The sequence below is a fragment of the Phaenicophaeus curvirostris genome, chromosome 6, assembly GCF_032191515.1.
Source record: "Phaenicophaeus curvirostris isolate KB17595 chromosome 6, BPBGC_Pcur_1.0, whole genome shotgun sequence".
Taxonomy (NCBI): domain Eukaryota; kingdom Metazoa; phylum Chordata; class Aves; order Cuculiformes; family Cuculidae; genus Phaenicophaeus; species Phaenicophaeus curvirostris.
In genome coordinates this window covers 15,427,606-15,452,205 of record NC_091397.1, presented here as the reverse complement: position 1 = coordinate 15,452,205, position 24,600 = coordinate 15,427,606, and the positions used below count along the sequence as shown (strand labels likewise).

Below are 24,600 nucleotides of genomic sequence, written 5' to 3'. Positions count from 1 at the left end.
ACATGTGACTACACTTCCATTTAGGAACTTCATAGTATATAAATATAAATAATTCCTTCATTAGCAGTCTAAAGTAAAATACCTCTGCATGAAGCAGAGGCCCTGGCATTTGGGTACACACAGTTTTTTATGACACCTTTTCTGGTGGTGCCATATCTCTAACAGAGGGGTTCAAAAAATCAGCTGATGGTTCAAAATTCATTAATTAGAAAAATGAGCTTTTAATAAGCAAAGCTCTGATTCTCAATGATGATTAAAACATTCTGTAAAAAATGTTTAGATCTTTTATCTAGGATCCAAAAACTTCTATTCAGAAATGCCATCAGGCTACTTTATAGGAGTTGTAGTTTGGGTGCCCCATAACTGAATTACCAAACACGTTGCCAAACTGCATTTCCCATGGCACACCACACTTTTCCCCATTTCTGTGCTGTTTCAGTGTCTTAGGGGCTTTGAGTGAAGTACTGAAGATGAATTACATTAGGGTAAGACTCAAAGTAAATTAACTTCTGTTTGTAATTAGGACAGCCATAAGCCACCGCAAAGAATGCAAGATATGATAGGTAGGAGTCATGTTAAAATATCTAAGAAGTAGTTATCTTGTTAAGTCTAGACATATGGACTTTCCCTGTATTCTACTGAGGGGGACAAGCATCTCCTTGGGATATCTCACATTTCTGAGATAAGTAGGCTGAGTTGCCTTCTAGAGGTGACCCTGTCTGTACCGATGATGCAAACAGCAAAGGTGGTTGAAATTAAAGGAGAGGAACCATTCTGTCTAAGCCTGCGTCATAGAAAATATTTCTTCTTATGACCCCAAAAAGGTTGTCACACACACTAACTTCTCCTGTTCTGTTGCCCTGTGTTTAAGAGCTGAAGGCATCCCAGCTTAGCAGACATTATTCATTCTGACTCCAGTGTGATGATGCCTCTATAGCCCAGGGAGGATGACTGTGGAGGAGACGGACATGGGGACCCAAGGTGCCTGTGTTAGCAAATGAAGGGGTAGCAGCAGCCTCTACTTAAGGAGAAGCCAAATTAGCTGGAGGTACAGCCTGAGAGGGACAGAGGAGGAGGCTTCCTATCCATAGAGGCTTGGGTGCTTCCCTTTCCCTGTTCCTGGTTATGTATGTGCAAGAAAGCTATTAAGGAGGCAATGGGCAGAGGAGTGGTGAGGAGTAATGGACAATTTCAGTTCACTCATTTTTCTTTTGTTCCTTCATTGACTAAACTAGTACATCAAATCAAGGCGAATATCCTCAAAACTCAGTAAGTTGCAGAAAGGAGAAAGTTTGATTTAAAGTGTGTGTTTTATCATCAAGCACAGCAAGGAAACGTGCAAGGACATGGTGTAACACAGCCCATTATTTTCCTGCATATCCCTCACTTCTTTCCATTCTTCAAAGGGTAAGCATGTAAAAGAGGCAACTGGGAAAAAAATATGAGACAGAGAACAAAGATTACATAGCTTATGAAATGGTTTAACAAGAGCACATATATTAAATGGGTTATTTTTATTGAAGAAATCGATCATCAAAGCTTATTCCATGTAATAAAAGGCGGCTTTGAATAGTGCATTCAATTGTTCATGTTTCATTGTTTTAATGCAAGTGTTCAATTGCTCTGCATTCCTGCATTTCCTTGTTCAGCAGAGTTTTGCACAATAATCATCCCAACTTCCTGTGAAATAAATAATACTGTGAAATAAAACTGTAAGGAAAATTCTGCTTCTTGCACTGCTTTTCAAACGGCAGCTATTCTTAAAAAAAAAGAAAAAGAAACAAGAAAAGCAGAACCAAGCCTTCCCCACCATCTTATTTATTTAATGTTTCTTTAAAGTTTCATGCAACACCTGGTGTGCAAGAAAACATAACAGAGAATATTTTCCAAGAAGCTCTGTGGGATAGATAAATACTGACCTTCTGATACACTGCTCTGCGACACGCTGTAGTTTGCTGAAAATCCCTCTTTTGCTATTGCACTGTCGGTGTAAAATACCATTGAGAGAATTCCTGTTGAAGACCGGACACGTCCTGGGTTGTTCTGCCCACAATAACGCCCTATGTGTGGGCCAACTGCAAAGAGACAGGATATAATAGTAAACTACCAGTTCTACTACAACAATAAGTGCCACTACAATGCCTCCTAAAGCGAGTCCCTCAGCAGGAAATAGTGAACCTCTACAACAGCTCAAAATCAAAATATCAATAACTTAGCAGTAAGCAATAAATTGCTTATCCTACCCTAGCAGTCTTACTTCTAAAATGTTCCAGATAGCGCTTCATAAATCTCTGAAAATGTAAAGAACCAGGATTTCAAAAAGCATCCTTTAAAGTGTGCAGAGAGGACAACGATGCACAAAATTACATGTACAAACCATCAAAGTTATTTTCCAAAGTGTGATTGAAACACCTATTTATGACAAGGACATCTGAATGAGCTGATTTTCCACACAGTCTAGAAGATGCTCTAGGAATAGGAGTTCAAATAGCACCTTCCAGGACTTATGCTCAATACTGCAGATAATCTTCTAGTTTTATAGCAAACTTAGAAAAACACTTTTGCACGCATATTGAGGCTATGACCAATACCTCCTTATGCCCTCCTGTTTAGGTTTTCAGCATACCCTTATAGATCTTTTGCCCATATGCTCCATATTAAAGAATACTCTAAGAGAATTCAAGAGGAAAATCTTAATCCTTTCAAAAGAGCAAGGATTTCTTAAGTATATCTCTATGTTGCAGAACACACACATACACACATACATGATCTCTCTCAGTATTAACAATGTATAAACCAATTTCTGATGTTTTTCTGGATTTCCTGTGCAGTGAGATAATCCTTTTCCTTAATTAAGCTACTCAATTCGCAATGAACATATGTGGCCTACTAGCACTTGAGCATTCCCCACAGATAGGTCCCCAGGCTGTTGAATAGTGGTACATCTGTGCCTATAAACAATTAGAAAAGATAATGCTAAACCCTATCTATGGAGTCAATCATGAAAATAATCATAAGTTGTCATTCTAATGCTTACACCACTGGCTTTCCAGGCTTAAATTAACACCTTGTCAGTTCTATAGGAAGTTCATTTCATTTTTAGTTTAAAATATAAAATGTTTATATATCCTAATTATTCACAGCTCAAAGAAAAACCTCAGCTAACATAATTTTGTAGTCATTTATTGGCATTTTCCAACAAGTAAAACAGTTCCAGCTTGGAATAACTTTATTATGTAAGCTACACATTTCTGTAAGGCCCTAGAGCTGCCAGAAAGAGGGAGCTCAGATGTTAGAGCTCTTGCTGCCAGCATGTGCTTTTCTATCAATATTCTGCCCATAGTGAGTCCTCAGTTGCCTTGGCAATCCCATGGCATTTAAAATACCTGCCAGTTCAGCCCTTTTACACCAGTGTTGTTCAATGCAGCACTGACAGATTGAAAAACATTACAGAGGATATGAGTTGAAGTCTTCCTTATCCTAGAAATCACTAAAGCTCTACAGTTTTATTATTTGGAGTGAGAAGGTTTTTTTAGACTGTTACTATTAGTGGCTTTTCAAAAACACAAAATAGTGCTCCCACTATAACTGCTGCAGGTTTGGAGGTTTTTTTTGTTTTTTGCATTTTCTGTGTGCAAACGGCTCTGATCTTGCTCTCTCTCATGATGGCCTTCCAACACTATAGCTGCTGACATTGCTCTGAACTGCAAGAAAATAAGGAGGATAAGGCTACCGTGTTATGTCACTCCGAGCCTCCCTCCTCTCATTTCCTGTTGGGAAGTCTCTTTGAAATGGCAAACAGAAGAGAACTTTGTTTAAAGCAGACAGGATTAAGGATTCCCCATGACTCACTAGTTTATAATTTTTATGACATATTTAGTGATTCTTCATTTCAATCTTCTACAAATGGGCTCTGCTATCACAGCCCTATTCCCTTTGCTAGCTATGTAGATGCAAGACCAAAAAAAATCTTGCAGAATGTGACTTAAAAAGGTATTGAATTTTTTTGCACAACATGTCAACCTTAGCCTTCTGAGCTAATACAATATTGATCTGAGAAGAATGGGATGATATAGACATTCTTATTCTTACATAAATAGCTAAGAGAAAGTCCTCCTTTTTTTTTTTTTTCAAGTAGTGAAAACTTTTGAATGACAATAAATTATCAAATTTTTCAGGTGTCACCACACCAAATAAATGCCATGTTTGGAACACCATCTGAGCAATCATTCAGGAGACGACAATGCTGTCTGCTTAGATAGACTATGACACTGCTTTTTTATCACTTTCCTAATCTTTCCTTACGACCGAGATGAGTCTTCATAATAGACCATATACAGCCCCAAATGGGAATGTTAGGGTGGCAGGTACTGAAAAGTCATTGTGTCCAGAATGCTTTTTGCAGCCTCTAGTTGCAGATCATGTCACCTTGTTCAGCATCCCCCAGGAAGGTTTACTCTGAATATGAGTCACTTGGAAATGTGCTCACTTAAGGACACTTCTACATTACTGCCCATACCGTACCTGTTATATTTCTGGGACCTTGGCTCCTCTTTTTATTGGCATAGTATGATACAGTGCAAAATGAATAACTTACAGGTTAAAAGATGGAGGAGCAACTAAAAAAACTGTTTTGCAAGCTCTTCCCAAAACGCAGAGTCTAATTCTAGAACTTGATTAAGTCCTTGACTGTTGTTAATATGTATGTTTCAAGATTTACAGTATCTGAGTGTGGAACACATAGAATACAGATGGTGGTTTAAGACTAAACAGAAACCTTATCATTACTAATTCTTTTCTACTGTTTGCCCTTCAGGCCAAAGAGCATCTGAATCAGGAAATTTTGAGATTTATTGAAATACACATTTGCCCACCCACTTAAAATCTTAGCTTTTGGAATTCAGTTAAAAAAAACCCCAATGAACACACAAGCAAGGAAAAATGACCTATCAGGCTTCTAAAATATTAAAATACTATGTTAACTAGCAATTTTACTCAATTTTAAAGCTGGTCCTTAAAGCTGTGCTGGGGTGCTCTGAACAGTATTTTTGCAGCAGTGTGATAGTTACTGACAAAAAATTTGTGCACAATTTAGGATGCTGAAGAGAAAAGAGCTGAAAAATGAATCTCATCCTCACAGTCCAGTAGTCACTTAAACTGAGCTTGTGTATACTCTTATATCTTAATAGCTTCTCACAGGAGTATAGAAAGCAACCACAATAGAGAGGAAACACACCTAGATTAATAGCAACTTTCATGTGCATTGATGTTAATGACTTAAATACAGCTTTCTGTACTGCTCAGTAACTCAGTGGAAGCACTTGCGGTATTGACCGAAGCGGCAATGCTTAGCCTGTGGTTCTCAAACCATATGTAAACTTCTTTAAATTATTTTTGAGCCCTTAGTAGAGAGTATAGAGCTTCAAAGAGGGCGGCATGATGAATATGTGTAATTCATCACTTAAGCTAGTTCTGGTTTTGAGTGGGCTATTTTTCTTCAAAGTCATCAATGGACTGTTCTTGGATGAAGCTGGCTGTGGTATATTTGTGACTATACTTTTGCTGTACAGTTTATTCACGCAGAATCACATATTTCTATACTGTCATCTACACACTCTCCTGCTCCAACTCCACCCATTTTCTTCTTCAAATTATGGTCCCTGTTCTGCACAATATTTGCAACATGTCCTTGTAGCTCTCAAACATTCCCCAACAGGGTTTGTTTCTCTTATTGCTTTACTTTTAAAACAGAGACCAAAGGGTGCCTTTGGCATGCAGGTATGCAGAAACAAAATGCCAGGTTTGAGACATTCCTCAATGCATACCACTCCCCTCCTGAACCAGCAAAACACTTACACCAGTGTTTAACTTCAGGCTCAGTAAGTGTCCTCAGTGAATTCCTTTCAAAGTCAATCTAACTGCTCACTTGCTTCAAAGATAAGCACACGTTTTTGCAGAATCAAGATCTGAGTACTCAGCACTTGCCAGATTCAATCCCATTAAAGAACAGCGGACAGCCAGGTAGGCTGAAGACTCTATGGTTGTGATAGAGCGTTTCAGTATTAACGTCTTTGTGAATGACTGTTAGAGTTACTGGTAAATTGTCTAACTGAAAATCATTTTCCATCAGAAAAACATCAATTATGTAGAAGTAAAATGCAAACAGAATTATACAGATTTTGATGTATCTTTTCAAACATTATTGAGAAATTGTGTTTAGGATAATATTTCTCTCTCTCTTCTTTTTTTCTTTTTTGAGGGAAGAAAGAAAAAAATCCCAACTCTAGAGAACAGCAAATTCATTTCGTACTGATCTACAGCAACTGTAGTTGACCAAACTCTACAGTGAAAACATTTTCCACTTATGATGGGTTTCATCCGCTCTTATTTAGATGCTTAAAGTTTATGTCCGAGTTTGTGATCCATAGCTCCCAGTACAGTCAATTAGATGAGCACATCCAGAGCTCTATTAACTGCCCTAAAGTAGATCTTGAAGACAAATCAGAGTGAGGTGCTGCTCCACGCTTAAAATGAGGAGATTGACAGTACCAGGCTCAAACATTGATGCCTGATTGCCAGAGTTGGGCAAGAGCAGAATGATCAGGGGGTTGTCCAACTGACTCTGTCCCGGCTGCAGCCACAACTGTTTTCCATCAAGTGTCCTATCAAAAATTGCCATCATCCTGGCAAACCACAGCTGTGCTGCTGTGAAGCAGTGGATTTGAACTGAAGGACATATTTTTTTTTCCAGACATTTAAAAAAATCCTTGTATTTCATGTTTACATCCGTGTAGTGCAATGGGGGCTTTAACTTCTAATACCACTGGGCATGTGAGCAGCAATGCAGTACAACAAAGCAAAATAGCTCCCTTTTTAATGGCTACGTCCATATCACTAAACAGAGCAGACCAGGGACCACCTTCAGGATTTGCAGCCAGTGGCCAGGGATTGTTCCTGGGACCAGAGTAAAATCATCTGTTGGGAATGGCCCCTGGTTTTCTCTGTCCTCCATGCCTAATAATTTATTGGAAAAGTGAGAACTTACATGGACTTTATGCAAGAGTGTATGCCAGCAATTAAGAAGTACACACATGCTGGCCATGTTTTAGTTAATAGTGTAGATGTAGCTCCAGAATACTTTTTCAAGGACACAAGGGAAACAGACAAATGCATAAAAGACTCACACTGGGTGAGCCTCCCTTCATCAAACGGAGTCATTGTGTCTAATACTTTTCAGAAATTTTCTGCTTCTATGTGAATGCAAATGAGATTTATTTTTCTTGCTTTTCTCCTCCCCTCTCCCCTCAATTATTTGGATACCCTTTTTTTTGATATCTAGAAACTTCAATTCCTATCTTCATTTTATGGCCAGATCACCCCAGTGGCTTCTTGTGTCAGCTTTGCTCTTCCCCCTCCCAGTGGTTCTTTCTGTGATGCATTGATGGATAAGCAATCATGTCCTCTCTGTCTTTATATGGTTAAGTTAAACAAGAGAGGCTGACTGCTGGCTATGGTTCGTCCGATAGTGAAACGATGCAGCACATATCTCCCTACAACCGGCAAAACCTCCAACGGTTTTTATCTAAGGAAACATTTCTTTCTAGCCTACAAATTCAGCTGAATATGTACAAAACCATGTAAACAGTCTTATTGTATGTCAGGATCATTTTGGGTTTAGACAGTTTGTGAGGGAATTGGAAGGCTGATAATGCCTGTTGTTAATTGTTCTTCAGTATGGCTCAGTTACTTTCTTGAACCAGGAAATTACTGCTTTGAAACCATCTGACGCTAACAATAATGCATTTCTTTTTGGCAATATTACACATAAATTGATTGATTGGATCATCTTTCTACATGTCAGTTTAAATGTAAGTTCTACAGGAATTCAGCTTGGAAAGATTTGGCCTCTATACAAATAAACCCATTATTACATGTTCCAGACATCATTATTGTAGTGTTATAATACTGTTTTCCTAACTGAGGCATTAAATACTAAATAGTCTTTCATCTAGTGTTATGGCTGTTTCTACACTATTTATTGGAGTGGATTGAAAAGATCCATGATAAACCCATTAAGCAAAACCAAAAGAGAAATCCAAATATATATTAAAAAGCATACACCTATTTACTGTAGCATCAATAGAAGTTTAAATTAAAATTATATTGGGGATTTATCTATTAAAAAAGTTTAAATGTGTTATTAAAATATGTTGCTTGTTATGTTTTCATTTAAATGAAATATTGGTGTAGGATTAGCAGTTTGTAGAAACTGCCACTGCTTTTCATAAAAGCAAAGAAGATATCTATTAATATGAGTTATAACACCAGTGTAAAACTGAAGTAGCTGTAATTACTGCCTAACACAAACAACATAAATCTCCATCCCTTGAATTTTGCTATAAGTAACAAAATTGAGAAGAAAAAAGACAGCTTCAAGACACTTCCCTTTATCAGCTTATGCCATACGTAAAAACAGTGAAAAAGGCATCACAATCAGTTTCCATAGTAAGCACAATTCATATAGGCATTTGGATACACTAAAGGTTAGACAGTCAACTTGAACAGTCCCTTTTAGGCTGGAGCCACAGCCTATCAAGCTGGGGTCCTTGGAGGACCCATTGCCATATAAGAAAAGGATAAAGAAATCATGCAGCTGTTTTGCTCATCAGTTTCAGCGTCAAACAGGGATGTGAGACTGCTTGGAGGGTGAAATGAGGGCTCAGTGGCTTTATAGCATTAGCTAATATCTAGCCATGCACTTAGCAGATTCGCAGAAGGTCAAATGTGGTCAACAACTAAGTGGAAAATTAATGAGATGTCAGAGAAGTAAATTCCAGAACGGTACCCTACACACCCACCCTGATGCATGTGCCCAGCTAACCAGAGATTATAAATTAACAAATTAAAATATAACCTTTGCATTTGCTTACACTGCTGGAAGAGAGAGCACCATATGGGAAGAACCCTGCAGTGGTCGATCACTGAAGCCTCCTGAATGAATAACTCAATGACTGTTTACTGACCTAGGTAATAATTTAGTCATTATGATTTCAATTGTATGGACACCACACTTTCTCTGGCAAAGAAATCTCTGCTTTGATGGCTGGTTTATAACCTGGTTCTTCCTCAAGCTGGAAGGTTAGTGCCTGAAGTCCAGTTTGCACAAGTTATTGGAAATTTCTGGACAATATCCATGTGTTAGCTGTGAAAATTTGGGGGCCCATTATAAGGCTTCATATTTAATTTATTTTAGCACAGAAGGTTCATTACATATTTCCTCTAAAAACAGAGATTTCCTTGAGCCAACTGTTCAAAATTAAACACATTTCATAAAAAAAACCTCATTCACACTGTGATATGCTTTACTGAAAGACTTTACAGAGCATTTCCCCCATTTCTCTTTAATTCAACTCGATTCACATAAATCAAGCAAGGACCTCTCCACTATGACATTTAAAAAAATGAGAATATGCCTTCTGCAGACCACTTTAGAGTAATGGTTATGCATATCACAGTCCATTTTTCTTTCTCTTACCATCAGGGAATCCATCCCAGATTTCCAATCGGTCATAGCGACAGAACGCTCCCGCTGGAGTATTTGCATCAGGTTCTAGCTCAAAGCTTTCAAATTCCAGTATAATCTCTGACATCTTTGGTGCAAAGATAATGTAAGTGCATTCAAGGCTATTGGGATATTTTTCAGGGAATCCAGGGGACTTTATCACTCCACTTGATGAAGTAAAGTTTCTGGAACATTCAGGTCCTATAAGAGAAAAATCACTTTGGTTTACACTATACTACTACGCAAAGTCATTAGCTGGAAAACAAATAAGGTCATTTTGTCTCTCCAGCAGCAAAGCTGGCTTTTCAATGAAACACCTCATTTCAATCATTGTATTAATCGTTCAGCCAGCTTGTTCCTATTATTGATAGTCAAATTCTAAAGCACAATTCGCATATACTCTCTGATCTCCAATTTTCTATTTGTATGGAACAATACGAAAACTTGTACCAGCTCTAGAAAAAATTATGACAAATACAAAGTCATGTGGGAACAATGAAAGCGTAAGCTGCAGAAATCTCAACAGAGCCCTAGAGAAATAATTATAGCCCCTTCAAGCTCAAATCTTTAAATCTTACAGCTGACAGGCTTTTATTGGTGAAATAGTAATTTTTACAAAAGCGGGTGAGTGAATTCAGTAGAGGGAGTAGTGGTTTCAGATTCTTGGAGCGCTGACTCAGTAACTCTGCCAGATGTGACCTATGCCTCCTTGACAAACTAAATGTGAAAGGTAATTCGTACATGTACCAAGGGTGAGTGACTCATTCTGAGTGGTGTTGACACAGGTGCACCAGTAAAATGTTGCTGTTAGGGCAGGCATGATAAACTATGTGATTACAGGCTGTGTTGCTAGAAGTCACCTAATGTCAATGTTGACACATCAGCTTTCCCTGATGTCCCCACTATGGCACAATGGGATGCTCCAAACACTGTTCTTGGTGGAGCAGGAAAGTGGCAGTAAAGATGCAAGGTTATAAAAGGCAAGATCACTGGATTTGCCTTTGTGAATATGCGGGACTAAAACTGGAGTCCCTCTCTTGTTGACAGATCACATTTCACCTTTTCTTAGGTCTCTCAGGAATCCTTTCTGTGTATCCCACATCTGCAGGTGTGTTCAGAACCAGCCACAGGCACTGCCCACACATCCTCCCACAGGGTCAGCATAGGTACCCCTCCCTCTCTGACTTCTGACTCTCTGAAGTTTAATGGGAAGTGATTTACAGGATTTGGGGCATCAGTGGACAGCAGCTGACCTGGGACTTTGGGTAGGATGACTCAGAGGAAGGTCTTTGGACATGGAGTATAGGCAGGAGATAGGCAACAGAGGTTGGTTACGACAGGTTGTGCTGAAAGATGACTGTGTATGAGGATTCCCAGTATGCGTAGAGACTGCAGTAAGGAGCCTTAGAGGATTTCCATTGCTTAACACAGATCATTGAAGGAAAACAATCTGGCTTGTTACGTATATGAATACTCTTATTTCACCATAGAAAATATTTTTCTTGTTAATGTGCCAAGCATATTACCCCCCACGGATTTGGCCAACTCCCAGCTAAATTCAGCATGCAAGAGAGGGGTCCGAATGAATGCTGTTGGTTCAGGTATTTTTATCCTTCAACAGAGACTGATAGGAAATGCTTGAGTAACCACATCAATATTCAGAGCACTTCATGGCATATTTTAGAAGATGTAGATATTAATGCTCGCATAACCTGACCCATTCCAATTTGGGAAATTATATTTTGCCTATAATTAAATCGCCCCCTTAAACATTAGTCAGATATTTCTCTTCTCTCCCTGTCATTCCCTTGTCTCCTTGTCATGTATGGGAGGGTCATATTCTAGTTGTTCCTCCTCACTCCCACCAGTAGCTGCTGTTCCAGGATAAAATAGCTTTGCTATGCCATTCATAGCATAAAGTGCTCTGTACACCTCTTGAAATCCAATGAAAGATGCAATATAAAATGTAAGCCAGAATCATTATTGCTTTACTAAATACAGCCAGATCCTGGCTCTGCGACTGCATGGTCGTCAGGCTCCTTACACTCACACATGGTATCTGAATAACAGCTTGCTTTATTTTAAACACGTTCAAGTCAATCTGGTGCAAGAAACAAAAACTGTTTTCAGAAGAGCTGCCTCACTAAGATGCCCTCCACAGCTTTTTGACTCTTTATTGACACTGCGAAGGAACTCCAGGAATTAAATCAACACTGACGCTACAATGGAGTCCATGGGGTGATGTTCATGGAAAAGTGGCAGAAAAGGTTCTGGCACAGATCAGAGAATTTACACATGTGGGTGTGTATGAAACAAAGGAAGAGAGATAAGCTGAAGGAAAGAGAGAGAAGGCAAAAGAGAGGGCAAAGAAAAAAATATGGCACTGGAGATTATTTCAATTGCTTTCTCTAGGTGTCATTGAGTCAGAAATTTAGTTGACTAAAGTTAGGAATGTTGAATGTGAACCATGTAGGTCCTCTACTAGTGAAGAGGCTACTCATCCACCCTGAGATAGGCTGGCTGACAGAGCCAAAATGATGAACCTTTCAGATGGGCAAACCATTAGGCAACCTGGGTTTCAAGTTTTAGTCTGGAATTCAACTTCTTCACTGTCTTTCTGGCTAAGGAGCGGGATTAGAAGTAAAAACAGCACATACTCTCAAAACCTATAAAAAATTCATCACAAGTTATTATGGGTGCTTGTCTCTCCTTACCATTTCCATGGTGTGTGGCAATTTAAGTATGATGTTTTCTTCTAAAAAACTAAGGATGCTTTCACAGAGATAATGGGCAAAAATATACTGTGTGCTGGAATGCAGCTCAGCACCACAGGACTGTGGGCTTGGGATCTTTACAATATTTCTCATACCTGGGAAATGATGACTAAGTTGTGAATATGCTAAAATGAAGCGTGTTAGTCTGGTGTGAGCAACTGAGCTCCACCTGCATAACAGGGTAAACTGGTCAGCTTTATTTGGTACAGAAAATAAAATGTAAATTTAGAACAGCATATATGCATTAACTCAAAATATAAAAAGGCCTGTGTTCCCACAGCAACAGTAAGTTGCATCCTGTGTGTACACACAGCATTTCTAACACTGTACCTGGTGATAACTTTCCCGTCTTAATATACAGTTTATGCAGAATGAACTAGAGTTAAAGTTGCTCTGGGAGCCATAATTTTGAGTTTCCTGACTTTTGTGTGTGTAAAATCACGTTCATAATGCCATCTTAACATGGTTAATGTGCATCACTGAGAGGTGTAAATGACCACACAAGGAAATAAACATGACATTCCTGTCAGAGCTCTGAGTTGCTACTACACCATTAGAAAATAAATAAAAGCTTTTTTCTTTAAAATGCTCAGTCGCTAAAACAAATTGCTTCACTGGCCATTCTTTAACTTCTTCTTTTGTTTCAGCCTTGTTCTTTATGAAAGATGGAATTGTATCTGTAAGCACTGAGCAACTTCAAGGCACAATTTCAGGAGTTTAGCCTTCTAAAGACACTGAAATAAACAGAGAGATTTTTTTCAGGGAAGCTTGGTGTCATTTGAATGCTGAGTTCTTTTAAAAAATGTGACCCTGAAGGTCGCCAAAAGTATTTCTGGGAGCCAAGAGTGGATTTACACACAGGGAAGATGGTGAACAAGAGGTCTGTGGCCCCAATTAGAACTGTGCAGAAGAGCAATAGCATGCAATAGCTCCTCATTAACAGTACAGCTGCCACCAAGCGCATGTTCTGAACGTGTATGTTCTGAACACGCGTGTGCTGAACGCAGCTGAAAATCTGGCTCTGTTTTAGGTGCATAAAAGGGACTTGAACTGGTTCTGAGTATGGGGCACTGCTTGGGAGTGGTGTGCACTGCAAATTTGGAGTTTTAAGCTGGTTTTGAGAACATGACCCTAAACACTGATGTTGAAGTAAACGTGTTTTTCTATAGCTTATTGTCTTTCTATAGCTTATTGTCTTTCTGTATATTATAAGATTCGGTCCTCTATTCTGCAGGCATGGACTATATGTATTATTTATCTCTATCCAGCTATAGGGAATGTGTACACCAAAAAAAAAGATCTTACTTCCCTTCTAGCTACTGAATCTGGAAGTCTTATCAAAGAGGAATTTTCTATAGGTCTGGTTGATCGCTTCTATGAACTCGGCTGCTGGATGAGGGAAAGGCTGTGGATGTGGTCTTCCTGGACTTCAGTAAAGCCTTTGACACAGTTTCTCACAGCATTCTGCTTCGGAAACTGTCAGCCTCTGGCCTGGACAGGCACACACTCTCCTGGGTGGAAAACTGGTTGGCTGGCCGGGCCCAGAGAGTGGTGGGAAATGGTGTGAAATCCAGCTGGAGGCCAGTGACAAGTGGGGTTCCCCAGGGCTCAGTGCTGGGTCCAGCCCTGTTCAATGTCTTTATCAATGACCTGGATGAAGGCATTGAGTGCACCCTTAGCAAGTTTGCAGACGGCACTAAGCTGGGTGGAAGTGTCGATCTGCTGGAGGGTAGGGAGGCTCTGCAAAGGGATCTGAACAGGCTGGACTGCTGGGCTGAGTCCAATGGCATGAGGTTTAACAAGGCCAAATGCCGGGTCCTGCACTTGGGGCACAACAACCCTATGCAGTGCTACAGACTAGGAGAGGACTGGCTGGAAAGCTGCCTGGAGGAGAGGGACCTCAGGGTGTTGGTTGACAACCGACTGAATATGAGCCAGCAGTGTGCCCAGGTGGCCAAGAAGGCCAATAGCATCTTGGCTTGTATCAGAAACGGTGTGACCAGCAGGTCCAGGGAGGTTATTCTCCCTCTGTACTCGGCACTGGTGAGACCGCTCCTTGAATACTGTGTTCAGTTCTGTGCTCCTCACCATAAGAAGGATGTTGAGGCTCTGGAGCGAGTCCAGAGAAGAGCAACAAAGCTGGTGAGGGGGCTGGAGAACAGGTCTTACAAGGAGCGGCTGAGAGAGCTGGGATTGTTTAGCCTGGAGAAGAGGAGGCTGAGGGGAGACCTCATTGCTCTCTACAACTACCTGAAAGGAGGTTGTAGACAGGAGGGTGCTGGCCTCTTCTCCCAAGTGACAGGGGACAGGACAAGGGGGAATGCTCCACCAGGGGAGGTTCAGGCTGGACTTCAGAAAAAAAATTTTCACAGAAAGGGTCATTGGGCACTGGAACAGGCTGCCCAGGGAGGTGGTTGATTCACCTTCCCTGGAGGTGTTTAAGGCACGGGTGGACGAGGTGCTAAGGGGCATGGTTTAGTGTTTGATAGGAATGGTTGGACTCGATGATCTGGTAGGTCTTTTCCAACCAATTCTATGATTCTATGATCCTAGACTGTTTGTTTCTCTGGGCTTTCTCTGTGCTCCATACAGCTTTCTGTGCTCATCAGCACTGAACTCCCAGCACAGGAATCCACCAGGACATGCCTGTGAATGGTGTGAGGTTTTCCTCTCCTTCACCTACCAAACACGGTTTGTGAAAACAACGGCAACATCATCTGCTGCCCACACATACTCTGTTCCTTTCTGAGCCCACAGCCACCTCTTGGGAATGCAGAGCAAAACACTAACCAAAATAAGTCAGAGACTCAGAAGATTACAGTGCTGTTAAGACAGTAACATTGTAAATCATACAGTAATTATCCCTCACACACACAGAGGAAGAAAGCTAATGTTTTAAGAAGGCTGAAACAAACAGCTGATGAAGACTATCACATTACACCCAGAGGAGTCAATCCACAGATGCAGCTGACCCATTGGGTTCTTAATGACTTACACTCATCAAATACAAGCCCCATCTTGGAATGACAAGAGTGACACAATTTCCTCTTTCAAGCATTTTCATGTATTCCTCCCATCCTGAAGAATTAGGGTGAACTTTTTGATGAGAGCAAAAGTTACAGGTTATGAGCTATAGAACAATGAATTGTTTCTCACCTCTTTTGAAAACTTCATAACGGATAGAAAATCCTGCTCCATGTGTCTCATAGTCGGAAACAAATTTAATAAAAAGATGTGGTCCTGAAGACACTAAAGGAGGTGGAGCAATTTTTCCACAGTACTTTCCCCATAAGCGTCCTTCAGCATTGTCTCCATCAATCACTTCAACATAATCGTACCTAGTAGATAAATGGAAGGAAGAAACTTTTAACTTCCAGGAAAGAAGGAGACCTAATTAATTTAGAAACCATAACACAACATAGATAATCAAGAAAAATGCTAGCTTGCTTGGAAAATGCATTATGCTGAAAGATGTAAGCAAAATGAAATAATTAAAATGGACTACATTATGTCCGTAGACATCATCTGGCAACATGGAACTATTAGGAAGAATGGTGTCCATTATGCTGGCAGACAATGTCAGCTAAAGTAACCAATTAACAAAAAAAAAGGAAATCTCATGAGCACAATTCTGTATTATTAAATTGTGTTCCTTTGTCTGTGCAGTGTTGTTATCAATACATAATGCATAGCATTCTTTTCAAACTGTGAAGATCCGTTATGAATTCAAAAATGTCTTTTTGGCTGGAGCTCTTAATGAACAATACTTTGATTTCCATATGCTGTCCTCCAAACATATGTCCACAGAATAATAAATAAATCCCTTAAACATCACATTTTGTTCAAAACTGCACCATGTTTCAGATTAGTGGTAGAAAAAAACTGGTATTTTCCTTGTTAGGTGGACAAATATTTTGCAGCATATCAAAGAACCCACACACCAGTCACAGCACTTGGTTTTTCTCAGACAAACTTGTTTTATTACAGATCATCTTTGCTTAGGTATTTGAATCAAGAATTATGTTATAATATTCATACTCGTACAGCAGATGATTACTGAACAGGCTGGGCTAAATCCTCCTCTGGTTACTTCTTTAATTCCTAAAGACTTTATTAGGTAATGTATATAACAATGCAATAATAACTGGCAGTAAAAGTTCGCCTGGAAGCAACAGTCCTGTTAGGGTTCCTCAACCCTGTCACCAGCGATGCCAATGTATAGGGCTTAGTCTGACAGATTTGGTTTCAGAGGGCTGAGGAGAGCCCAGCAGCTTGATGCACTGAGCCAGCTGAGAGAATACAAATGAGAACAAAAGTCACGGAGAGGCAGAAGCTGCAGGTGCAGAAGCAGGTCTGTTTTTGAGTTATATTAGCAGATGATTTCACTTGACCCCAGACAGGAAGGAGGAGCAGGCACAATTTGTAGAATCAGTTTAATCTTTTCCTAAAAGGTGGTGGCATTTGGAGCCTGGGGTGTGCTCTGGGCCTCTTTTGGATTGCAGTGAAAAGCCTTTCTCTGCCCTCACATCTTTGTGTCTCATCAATGCTGCTGCTTTATTTAACAAGTTGCTGTTAGCCAGACAATTTCATTTACTTTTCATTTTTCTACTACAACTGACATTACAATGCTGCCATTAATTGTTTAGACCTTTATTCTATTCTTATGTTCACTGAAATGTTCCCATCATATTAATGCACAAGGAAGAGCTAAAAATGACAGGACAATAAAGTGTGCCTGACATTTTTAAAAAGATCAAGGGAAAAAAATGTCTTCATGATGACCAATGTCATTTTTTACAACGCTACTCCAAACTGTCCAGGGCACATTACTTATGTTTGCATGAAGTCCTGTGAGACAACTGCAAAGATGATATCACTAGTTAAAATGGATGGCTTAAGGCTCCTTAAATTGAAGATGACGTTACCTCATCAGTTAAAATTGTGTGCCAGCTTTGGTGTATATCAAACAGAAAATAAAGCTGACACTGATGGAACTGTAAGCATTAACATATGTGAAATATTGTGTTAACTGCATTTCCTCTTATGTATTTGATTTTTCTAGTAGCAATTGCTCAGCTAGTTAGCTTCAATGTCCATTTCAGATTCGTTGAAATGCAAAGCGGGAATGTTCATTTCTGAGATAATTTTACAGATAATTTAAGTAGCCTTAATTATTTTTCAAATTAGACTTCTACTCTTTCTATAATTTCTTTATGATATATGTAAAACAGGACTTGCAAGTTGGGAGGAGAGTTGTAGAAGACCCCAGAAATTTTCTTCTTTTTTTCCCCCCTTTAAAAATATCCTTAAGGATACCAGATCTAGGTTCCCTGAAAAACCTATGGGAAGTGCTCAGGAATGCAGGCTGCTAGCTTTTACACTTTAAAGAAAAAAAAATGTTGAGAATTTTTAACAAGACAACCTTTCTCTGAATAATTAACTGTTTGTTAAAGTGATAAGAGTAACCACTTAAACCCACAGCATCTGAGTCTTTGCTTTTCTCTCCATAATAACAGTATTTCACTAGCTTCCTAGGCACTATTGATTGCTCAAACCTCAACGCCCGATACTTTTTCAAATGAATATGAAGAACCCTATTTCTGAATCATATGAAAAATTTTAAATAAAATGCTAAGCAAATTATTGAATGCTTTTTTATTTCGTGTGTAAAGAAGGAAAAAAAAACCCAAAAGGTTTGAATCCAGTATTTTTATTCTGCTACACCTTAAAAAGTAAACAATCTATAAGTACAAATGGAAAAGGAGAAACTTTAGGGATCACCCCTACAACGTTCATATTCTACAGACCATGTCTTTCACTTGGCAGCTAACAAGTGGGTTTTGATTCTCCTACTTTGGTCGCAATATCTGATACCTGGGCTGCTGTAATTCAGTATCTATATTATCTATTCCTTAGGCAAATGAATTTACTCTGGTTTTTACTAATTTATACTTGGAAACCAATGTCCTGCTGTCATTTTTACACTTTTCAAAATCCTACTAGAGAGCTTAGTGTATCACAAACAACTGTTCTTGTAAATAGGAGAAAGTACAGTCACAACTTCAAAATGGAGTTGCTGCCAAGGAAGCTCAGAAAGCAGCCTGCATCTCCCTCTGGACTTGGATAGGGGTTCTTCTCCATAAGTTTGTCAGGAGAAGATGCTGTGCCAGGGATGCAGTTGGCACACTGGCATTCCTCTGAGGAGACTGAATGTGTCACCTCCGCAGTGCCCAGACAGTCTTGGCACGCAGCCCAGAACACTGAGTTTGCAAATTTGGATTTCCCACTTGGCAATTCTTCGCCTAGTTACTGCTGCCAATGGTGTGGCAAATATTTCTTGTAATGTTATAGTCCTTTATGGTTTATGGCACATAGATGTAAATATAAACATGGTGCTAACCGCTGAGTGCAGTTTAAGGTGAAAAACTAGAGCATGAGTTCATGTGTGAGAACAGGAGATGCCTGCCCATAACAGGGGGTAGTCGTGGATACATTCATGGAGTCATAATGCAAAAGCATTCCCTTTCGGCTTGCCTGGGTCTTTCTGGATATGCCACTTTTGTTTACTTTCTGTTTGCACCCTCTGTGGTATGCAAGGACCATGCGTGGCTCTCGGGTAGGAGCCCACTGAAATGCACTGCAGAGCTCGCATGGTCCCCTTGCTTCTCCTAGCCAGTGCCTGAACATGCCATTACTAGATAGTCTTAACTTTATGGTTCAGTAAAACGATGTCTGGGAGACTATGATATGAATCTGTAGGGTGGTTATGAGTATTTTGGTTATTAGACCAAAATTTGGTTATTAGACCTGTCAGAATTAAAAGCTCTTCCATCTCTCTCTCTCTGTTTCTTTTATCACTCTGATTCCACTTCCATCAAGCTGCTAAATCTCTCCCTGACACAAATTATCCACACCAATCAATCTTTGGTTCTGAGAAGTTGCTTCTTAGTATGTATCGTTCTTTTGCCTTTATTTGATAAAGATTTTTTTTTTATTATTATTATTCCTTGCAAGCTCCACTTTAACTGAACAGAAGGCAAGAAGAAATCTAAATAAAGAGTTTTGAGTTGTTCTGCACTGTGGATTTTTGCCCCATTGGTGACTGAGGGTTAGTGGTGTAGGATTTACTGCAGTACCTGTGGCACAAGGCAAGCTGTACCCCAGAGTTTAAAGCTTAAGAGCTGCAGGCACTGGAGGGACACCAGCGTTAATCTCAGTTTATTAGCAAAAAGAAGAAGTGCATGCTGTTGAAAATAAAAAAAAATTAAGGACAGCCCCAAACGAGTTGTTTTTCTGCCTATAACATCAGATTGTTCTCCATTTCAGACTCCGTGCAGCTTGCCTGCTCTCCAGGGTCTCCTGTGCTCCACCCTGGCAAGGGGACCCATCTCATAGGCACTGGATGGGCACTATTCCCCATGGAGGCGTGCCAGCCTTCCCTGGGAGCTCCATGCAGGTATTCATACAAAGGGGATATAATTTCTTATGCATAGGCCTCAAAGCACACCTTGATGGCATCAAAAGCAGCATTTGGCCCTTGGAGGATCCTGGGTGGCTGCTGTGTCTGCAGCCAGCCACCAGTCTAAGCAGAGCACATGCACTCCCTGAGCACGAGGAGGCATGGGAACTGCAGGCTTCTTTTGCTTTTTTAGCCTCTTCACAGTGTGTTGTGCATTCCTGCCTGGCTGCTTGCTTCCATCACACACTGCAGTTTTCCCAATGGAGATTTTTTTCTCCATCCCATCAAGTCAGCTGTTGGTGTGGATGTGTCCTTGACAAGATAGAGAGTGACCTTTTTTTCCACTTTCGTTCTTTCCTTCTTTCTCTCTTTCCCCCTTTCTTCATCTTCCTTTCTATCCTTCTTTCCCTCTTTTCTTTTTTCTTTCTTTTTTCTTTTTAGTCTCTCTCATCTTTCTTTTTTCTCTTCCTTTCTCTCTTTCTCTTTCTTCCTTTTCTTTCTTTCATTTATTTCTTTTCTTTTTTTCTTTCTCCCTTTCTTTTTCTCTCTCTTTCTCTCTTAAAACTATTTAAATTCCAACAGATCATTATCTGACTGTGAACACCCATACGGTCAAATTAGCTCCATCCAAGCAGTGTAAACTCCATGAGAAAGGGGGAAGTGGAAGTGAGTGCTCATGGCAGGAGGCTTTTAAACTGGTTTTGCTTATACTGGATTCATGGCGCAGATGAAGCCTCACAAGGGAGACAACATATCTTCTGAATCCCACATTCTCTAAAGTGCTGGATATTCAAATATACAATTTGGATTGATTAAAGATCTGTAATTTACTGAAATCCCTAATTGTTTGGGGGGCCTTTGTTTCCACTGGTCTTTTGTCAGCTGGTGTTTTTATGGTCTTCACCCAGGGCCAAAATTCACTGAAGTTACTCATACAAAGGTCCTGTCAGTCTAACAGGTTTCTGGGAATAAGGCCACTGGGATTTGGCCACTGTTCAGTAACTTACTAATGCCATTAACTGACAGTGGGTCTCCATTAAGAATGAACTAGTGTGGGTCTATTTTAGTTCAAGACAATGCTGTAGTAAAAAGAGAAAAGATGTAACAAAGACATTGATGAAGCTCTGCAGCTACCCACTGTAACAGTTTGATTGCGACTCATGTTAGCAACAGTTTTATTATTACACTGGTTTCTGGAATAACCTAATGCTTTGGGATTTGCCCTTTCATTTTAAAATTAAGCTTTTAATTCTCTTAAGAATAGAGGATTCTGAAATATAACATACCTTAACCAATAAAAGTTCAAAATCCAGAAGTAATAAAAATAATCTATACTATTTTAATATCTGATTATCCTTCATCTTATCACATGCTTTTGGCTGTTTGGCTCCTGCTTTTTGAGTACCTGGGACTGGCAGAACTGAGATCTGAATTAAGTAAGCAAGATTATATCTGCGCTTTTATCTATCCAGCTCCACTGAGAACATTAGACAGATTTTTAGCTGCTGCAAATGAGATTAGCCTCTTTATGTCAATGGATCTAAGCCAGTTCACATTAATATATGGCTAACGAGGGTGCAAGTGGTGACAGAATATTTTCCCTTGTATTTACTTAGTCCTATTCTATTGACATCAAATAAAACCTGGAAAATTCTTCAACAGAAATGTGAACACGAGGATTCACTCCAGAATTGAGTGTAATTATGTAAAGCAGAAAATGAAAAATCAAAGTTTGTGGACCAGATTTTGCCATCTTAGTGTCCTGGGGGATGTAAAAATAAAATTCATCTGCTAAGGTCTCCAACATATCTGTCTGTAAGAAGTATTTTACCAATGAAAAGATTTGATCTTGAAGTAGGACAAACTCCACTGATTTCACTGCTTGCCAGATACAGTAATAAATTATAATATAATGATCCCACTATATAAAAATGAAAACCTCTTCTGGGAAGAAACATTCAATTTTAAACCTCTGCAGTGAGGAACTTCAGTTCATAACTTTCTGGCATAGAAAAAAAGCTATCTTTTCATGGAAAAAGAGTTCTGTCTGTCAAATAAGACAAATTTACAAATCCATGACTTCCACTTTAAGTGGGGGAACAAAGAAACACTTGGCAGTTTAAAGACTTTAGAGACAAGGAGCTTTCTAGTGTCAAACTGGTGAAGTTTAGTATTTATAGGAAATTCACATGCCTCTAATTACTCTAAATTCAGTTCCCAAGTAAAATACACCATCTGGAATACATTAGAGTCATTTTCAACTTGTTCACCTCCCTATTTCACTGCAAAATCTTACCTCTTGCCAACTTTCCAATGTTCTTCACAAAATAAAATGCAGTCTAATTTTTACTAGTTGTTTCATAGTCAGTTTATCTACATCGAGCCAGCTAAGGGCTTAAGACACTGGAAAGAAATATTTCTTTCAAGTAATTTTCTTATTACTCATTCTACTTCAAGATTTACATCCATTCATACAGACATTTCAGGTGTGAGAGTTATGCCTTTGCTTAATTTGAATTCTAGCCACTAATTTGACATCATTAGATTTTGGGAAGATATTCTAGGCGATAAGAGAGAGAAAAAAGATGTCACAGGCAGTCAGTCATCTTGCATAAGAGTGAGCACTTACAGGTAAAAAAAATGATTTCCAAAAACTCAATTACACAGTTTTGTTTTTGTTTTTATGACCTCCCAAGAGACACCCATCAATCAGAAAACTTCTCGTTAGATGAGCAACTTCATCCAAGTATGCCAATCTGTCTATAAGCGAAGCTCTGCAACATTCCTCCGAGGTAACGTTGCCATTCTCGTTTTACATTTGTGGAGACAGAACAGATAGACTGAGTGCCAACAGCCTCCCTTAAATTTTGCAAACAGCAAGGAACAAACCCTAGATAGCCAGATACCATATTTTAAATGAGCCCAGTCTAGCTTACATGGAAAGATTCCTAACAGTTTCTGTGGCTTTCAAATAAAGCTTCTGAACAGAGGCTTGAAACTTGGAAGTCTTCTTAAGCCATAGAATGACTGGAAGAAGGGACTGCAAAGTCTCACAGAGTCTCACAAATACGTTTGTGTGATTTCTGTAGAAGAACAGATGTATGCATACAGAGACTCATACATATATACACACCCACACTGCTGCAAGGAGTCAAACACTATCTGTATGTCTCTATATCCATTAAACATTGTTTTCATGTGCCTAACTTGTTTTCTGATTTGTGGTTGGATTAACACTGTTAGCATGTTCTGCTGAATTAATTAAAAAGCCTGCTTAATTGGTATGTTATAGAAACTTCAGGTTTACGTCCTCAAAAGCCCTGAGCAGAGAAAGAGTTGCATCAAATGAAGATGAGAATAATTTGTTGTTTCTTTTTCTTTTTCTTCCCATGAAAGCAGAAAAGGAATGCTTTAAAGTGATGGCAACCTTATAGTACTCCACTTGGGAGTTTTGAACTGCTGATTAATTCATAATTATCCTGTTGGGAACTATATGGTATATTAATCATAACCTTAGGAACTTGACTTTTAAGTGTATTAGGTAGATACTAGCTTTTCACAGAAACTGTGAAAGTTCAGAACATAAAATAAGTTCCACATTTTTGAAACTCAAATATTTGTCCCTTGTGGGCTGTCTACAACCTCTCTGAGTAACACCCATAATTAATGAAATGAGAAGAGGCTAAAGAGAAAGGCAATTGCAGATATATACACATCAGCTTTAGAATACAAGTTACAGCAATTTTCTCCCATGGCAATCAGGAAAATGATGGACACTTTCGTTTACTTCCAGTTAGGAACTATATTAAGAGAGTATTAAGGATGAGGAGTTAGGCACTTGGAACTCAATATTTCTCACTGTTGTTCTTTTTGTTCTGATTTCTGCACCACATTTCCTTTGGGCAGACTGTCGGCCAAGTGAAAAATCCACTGTGGGATTAGCATCTTCTAATACCTAGTCTGCATTGATACAAATCATTTCTGTGGGTCTTCTTTGCCTGAAATTGTGACAAATGTGACTGAGTGGATTGATATTTGCTGTGACCGTATTTAAAGCCTGTATATATAGGCACAGGACTAAGCACAACAAGTGGAGTTACCAGTAAAAATGCAGCTTTGTTTTTGATATTTTTGGATAATCAGTGTTTAATCATGTGTTAGAACTTTTTCTGTGGCTTTTTTTTGTTTGTTTGTGTTCTCTGGGGGAGAGACAGACTCTCTAAAGCTATCCCCAAAGAAAAAAAGATTTTGAATTACATACAGTAGATAAAAACTTTTGAGACTTTTATGGATTGAAAATGGAGTCCTAAAGTGTGTGAAACACGTGGCATTATTAGCTAAATGTTGTCATAATGCTGAGATCTTTGGCAGCCTGTTGTAACACTTCAAGATCATAGAATCATAGATTCATAGAATAGTTTGGGTTCCACCCCTGCCCTGTGATAGGCAGGGATACATCCCACTAGCTCAGGCTGCCCAAGGCCCCATCCAACCTAGACTTGAACACCTCCAGGGATGGGGCAGCCACAATTTCCCTGGGCAACCTGTGCCAGTGTCTCACCACTCTCACCGTGAAGAAGTTCCTCCTCATGCCTAGCCTAAATCTGCCCCTCTCCAGTTTATACCCATTGCCCCTAGTCCTATCACTACATGCCTTTGTAAAAAGTCCCTCCCCAGCTTTCTTGTAGCCCTTTCAGGTACTGGAAATCACTATAACGTCTCAGAGACTTCTCCTCTCCAGGCTGAACAACCTCAACTCTCTCAGCCTGTCCTTGTATAGGAGGTGCTCCAGTCCTCTGGTTATC

General features: G+C 39.5%; 1 protein-coding gene across 4 annotated transcripts in view; it reads right to left on the bottom strand.

Moving 5' to 3' along the window:
* The window catches only part of NRP1 (neuropilin 1), a 117,147-nt gene that overhangs the window by 55,555 nt on the left and 36,992 nt on the right, over positions 1 to 24,600 (bottom strand). For all 4 annotated transcript variants that reach the window (XM_069859368.1, XM_069859370.1, XM_069859369.1 and 1 more), the window contains exons 3-5: positions 15,493 to 15,674; positions 9,536 to 9,763; positions 1,920 to 2,075 (exon numbers count right to left, since the gene is read on the bottom strand). In XM_069859368.1, the coding sequence (XP_069715469.1) occupies positions 1,920 to 2,075; positions 9,536 to 9,763; positions 15,493 to 15,674 (566 nt within the window). The remainder of the gene's footprint in view (positions 1 to 1,919; positions 2,076 to 9,535; positions 9,764 to 15,492; positions 15,675 to 24,600) is intronic.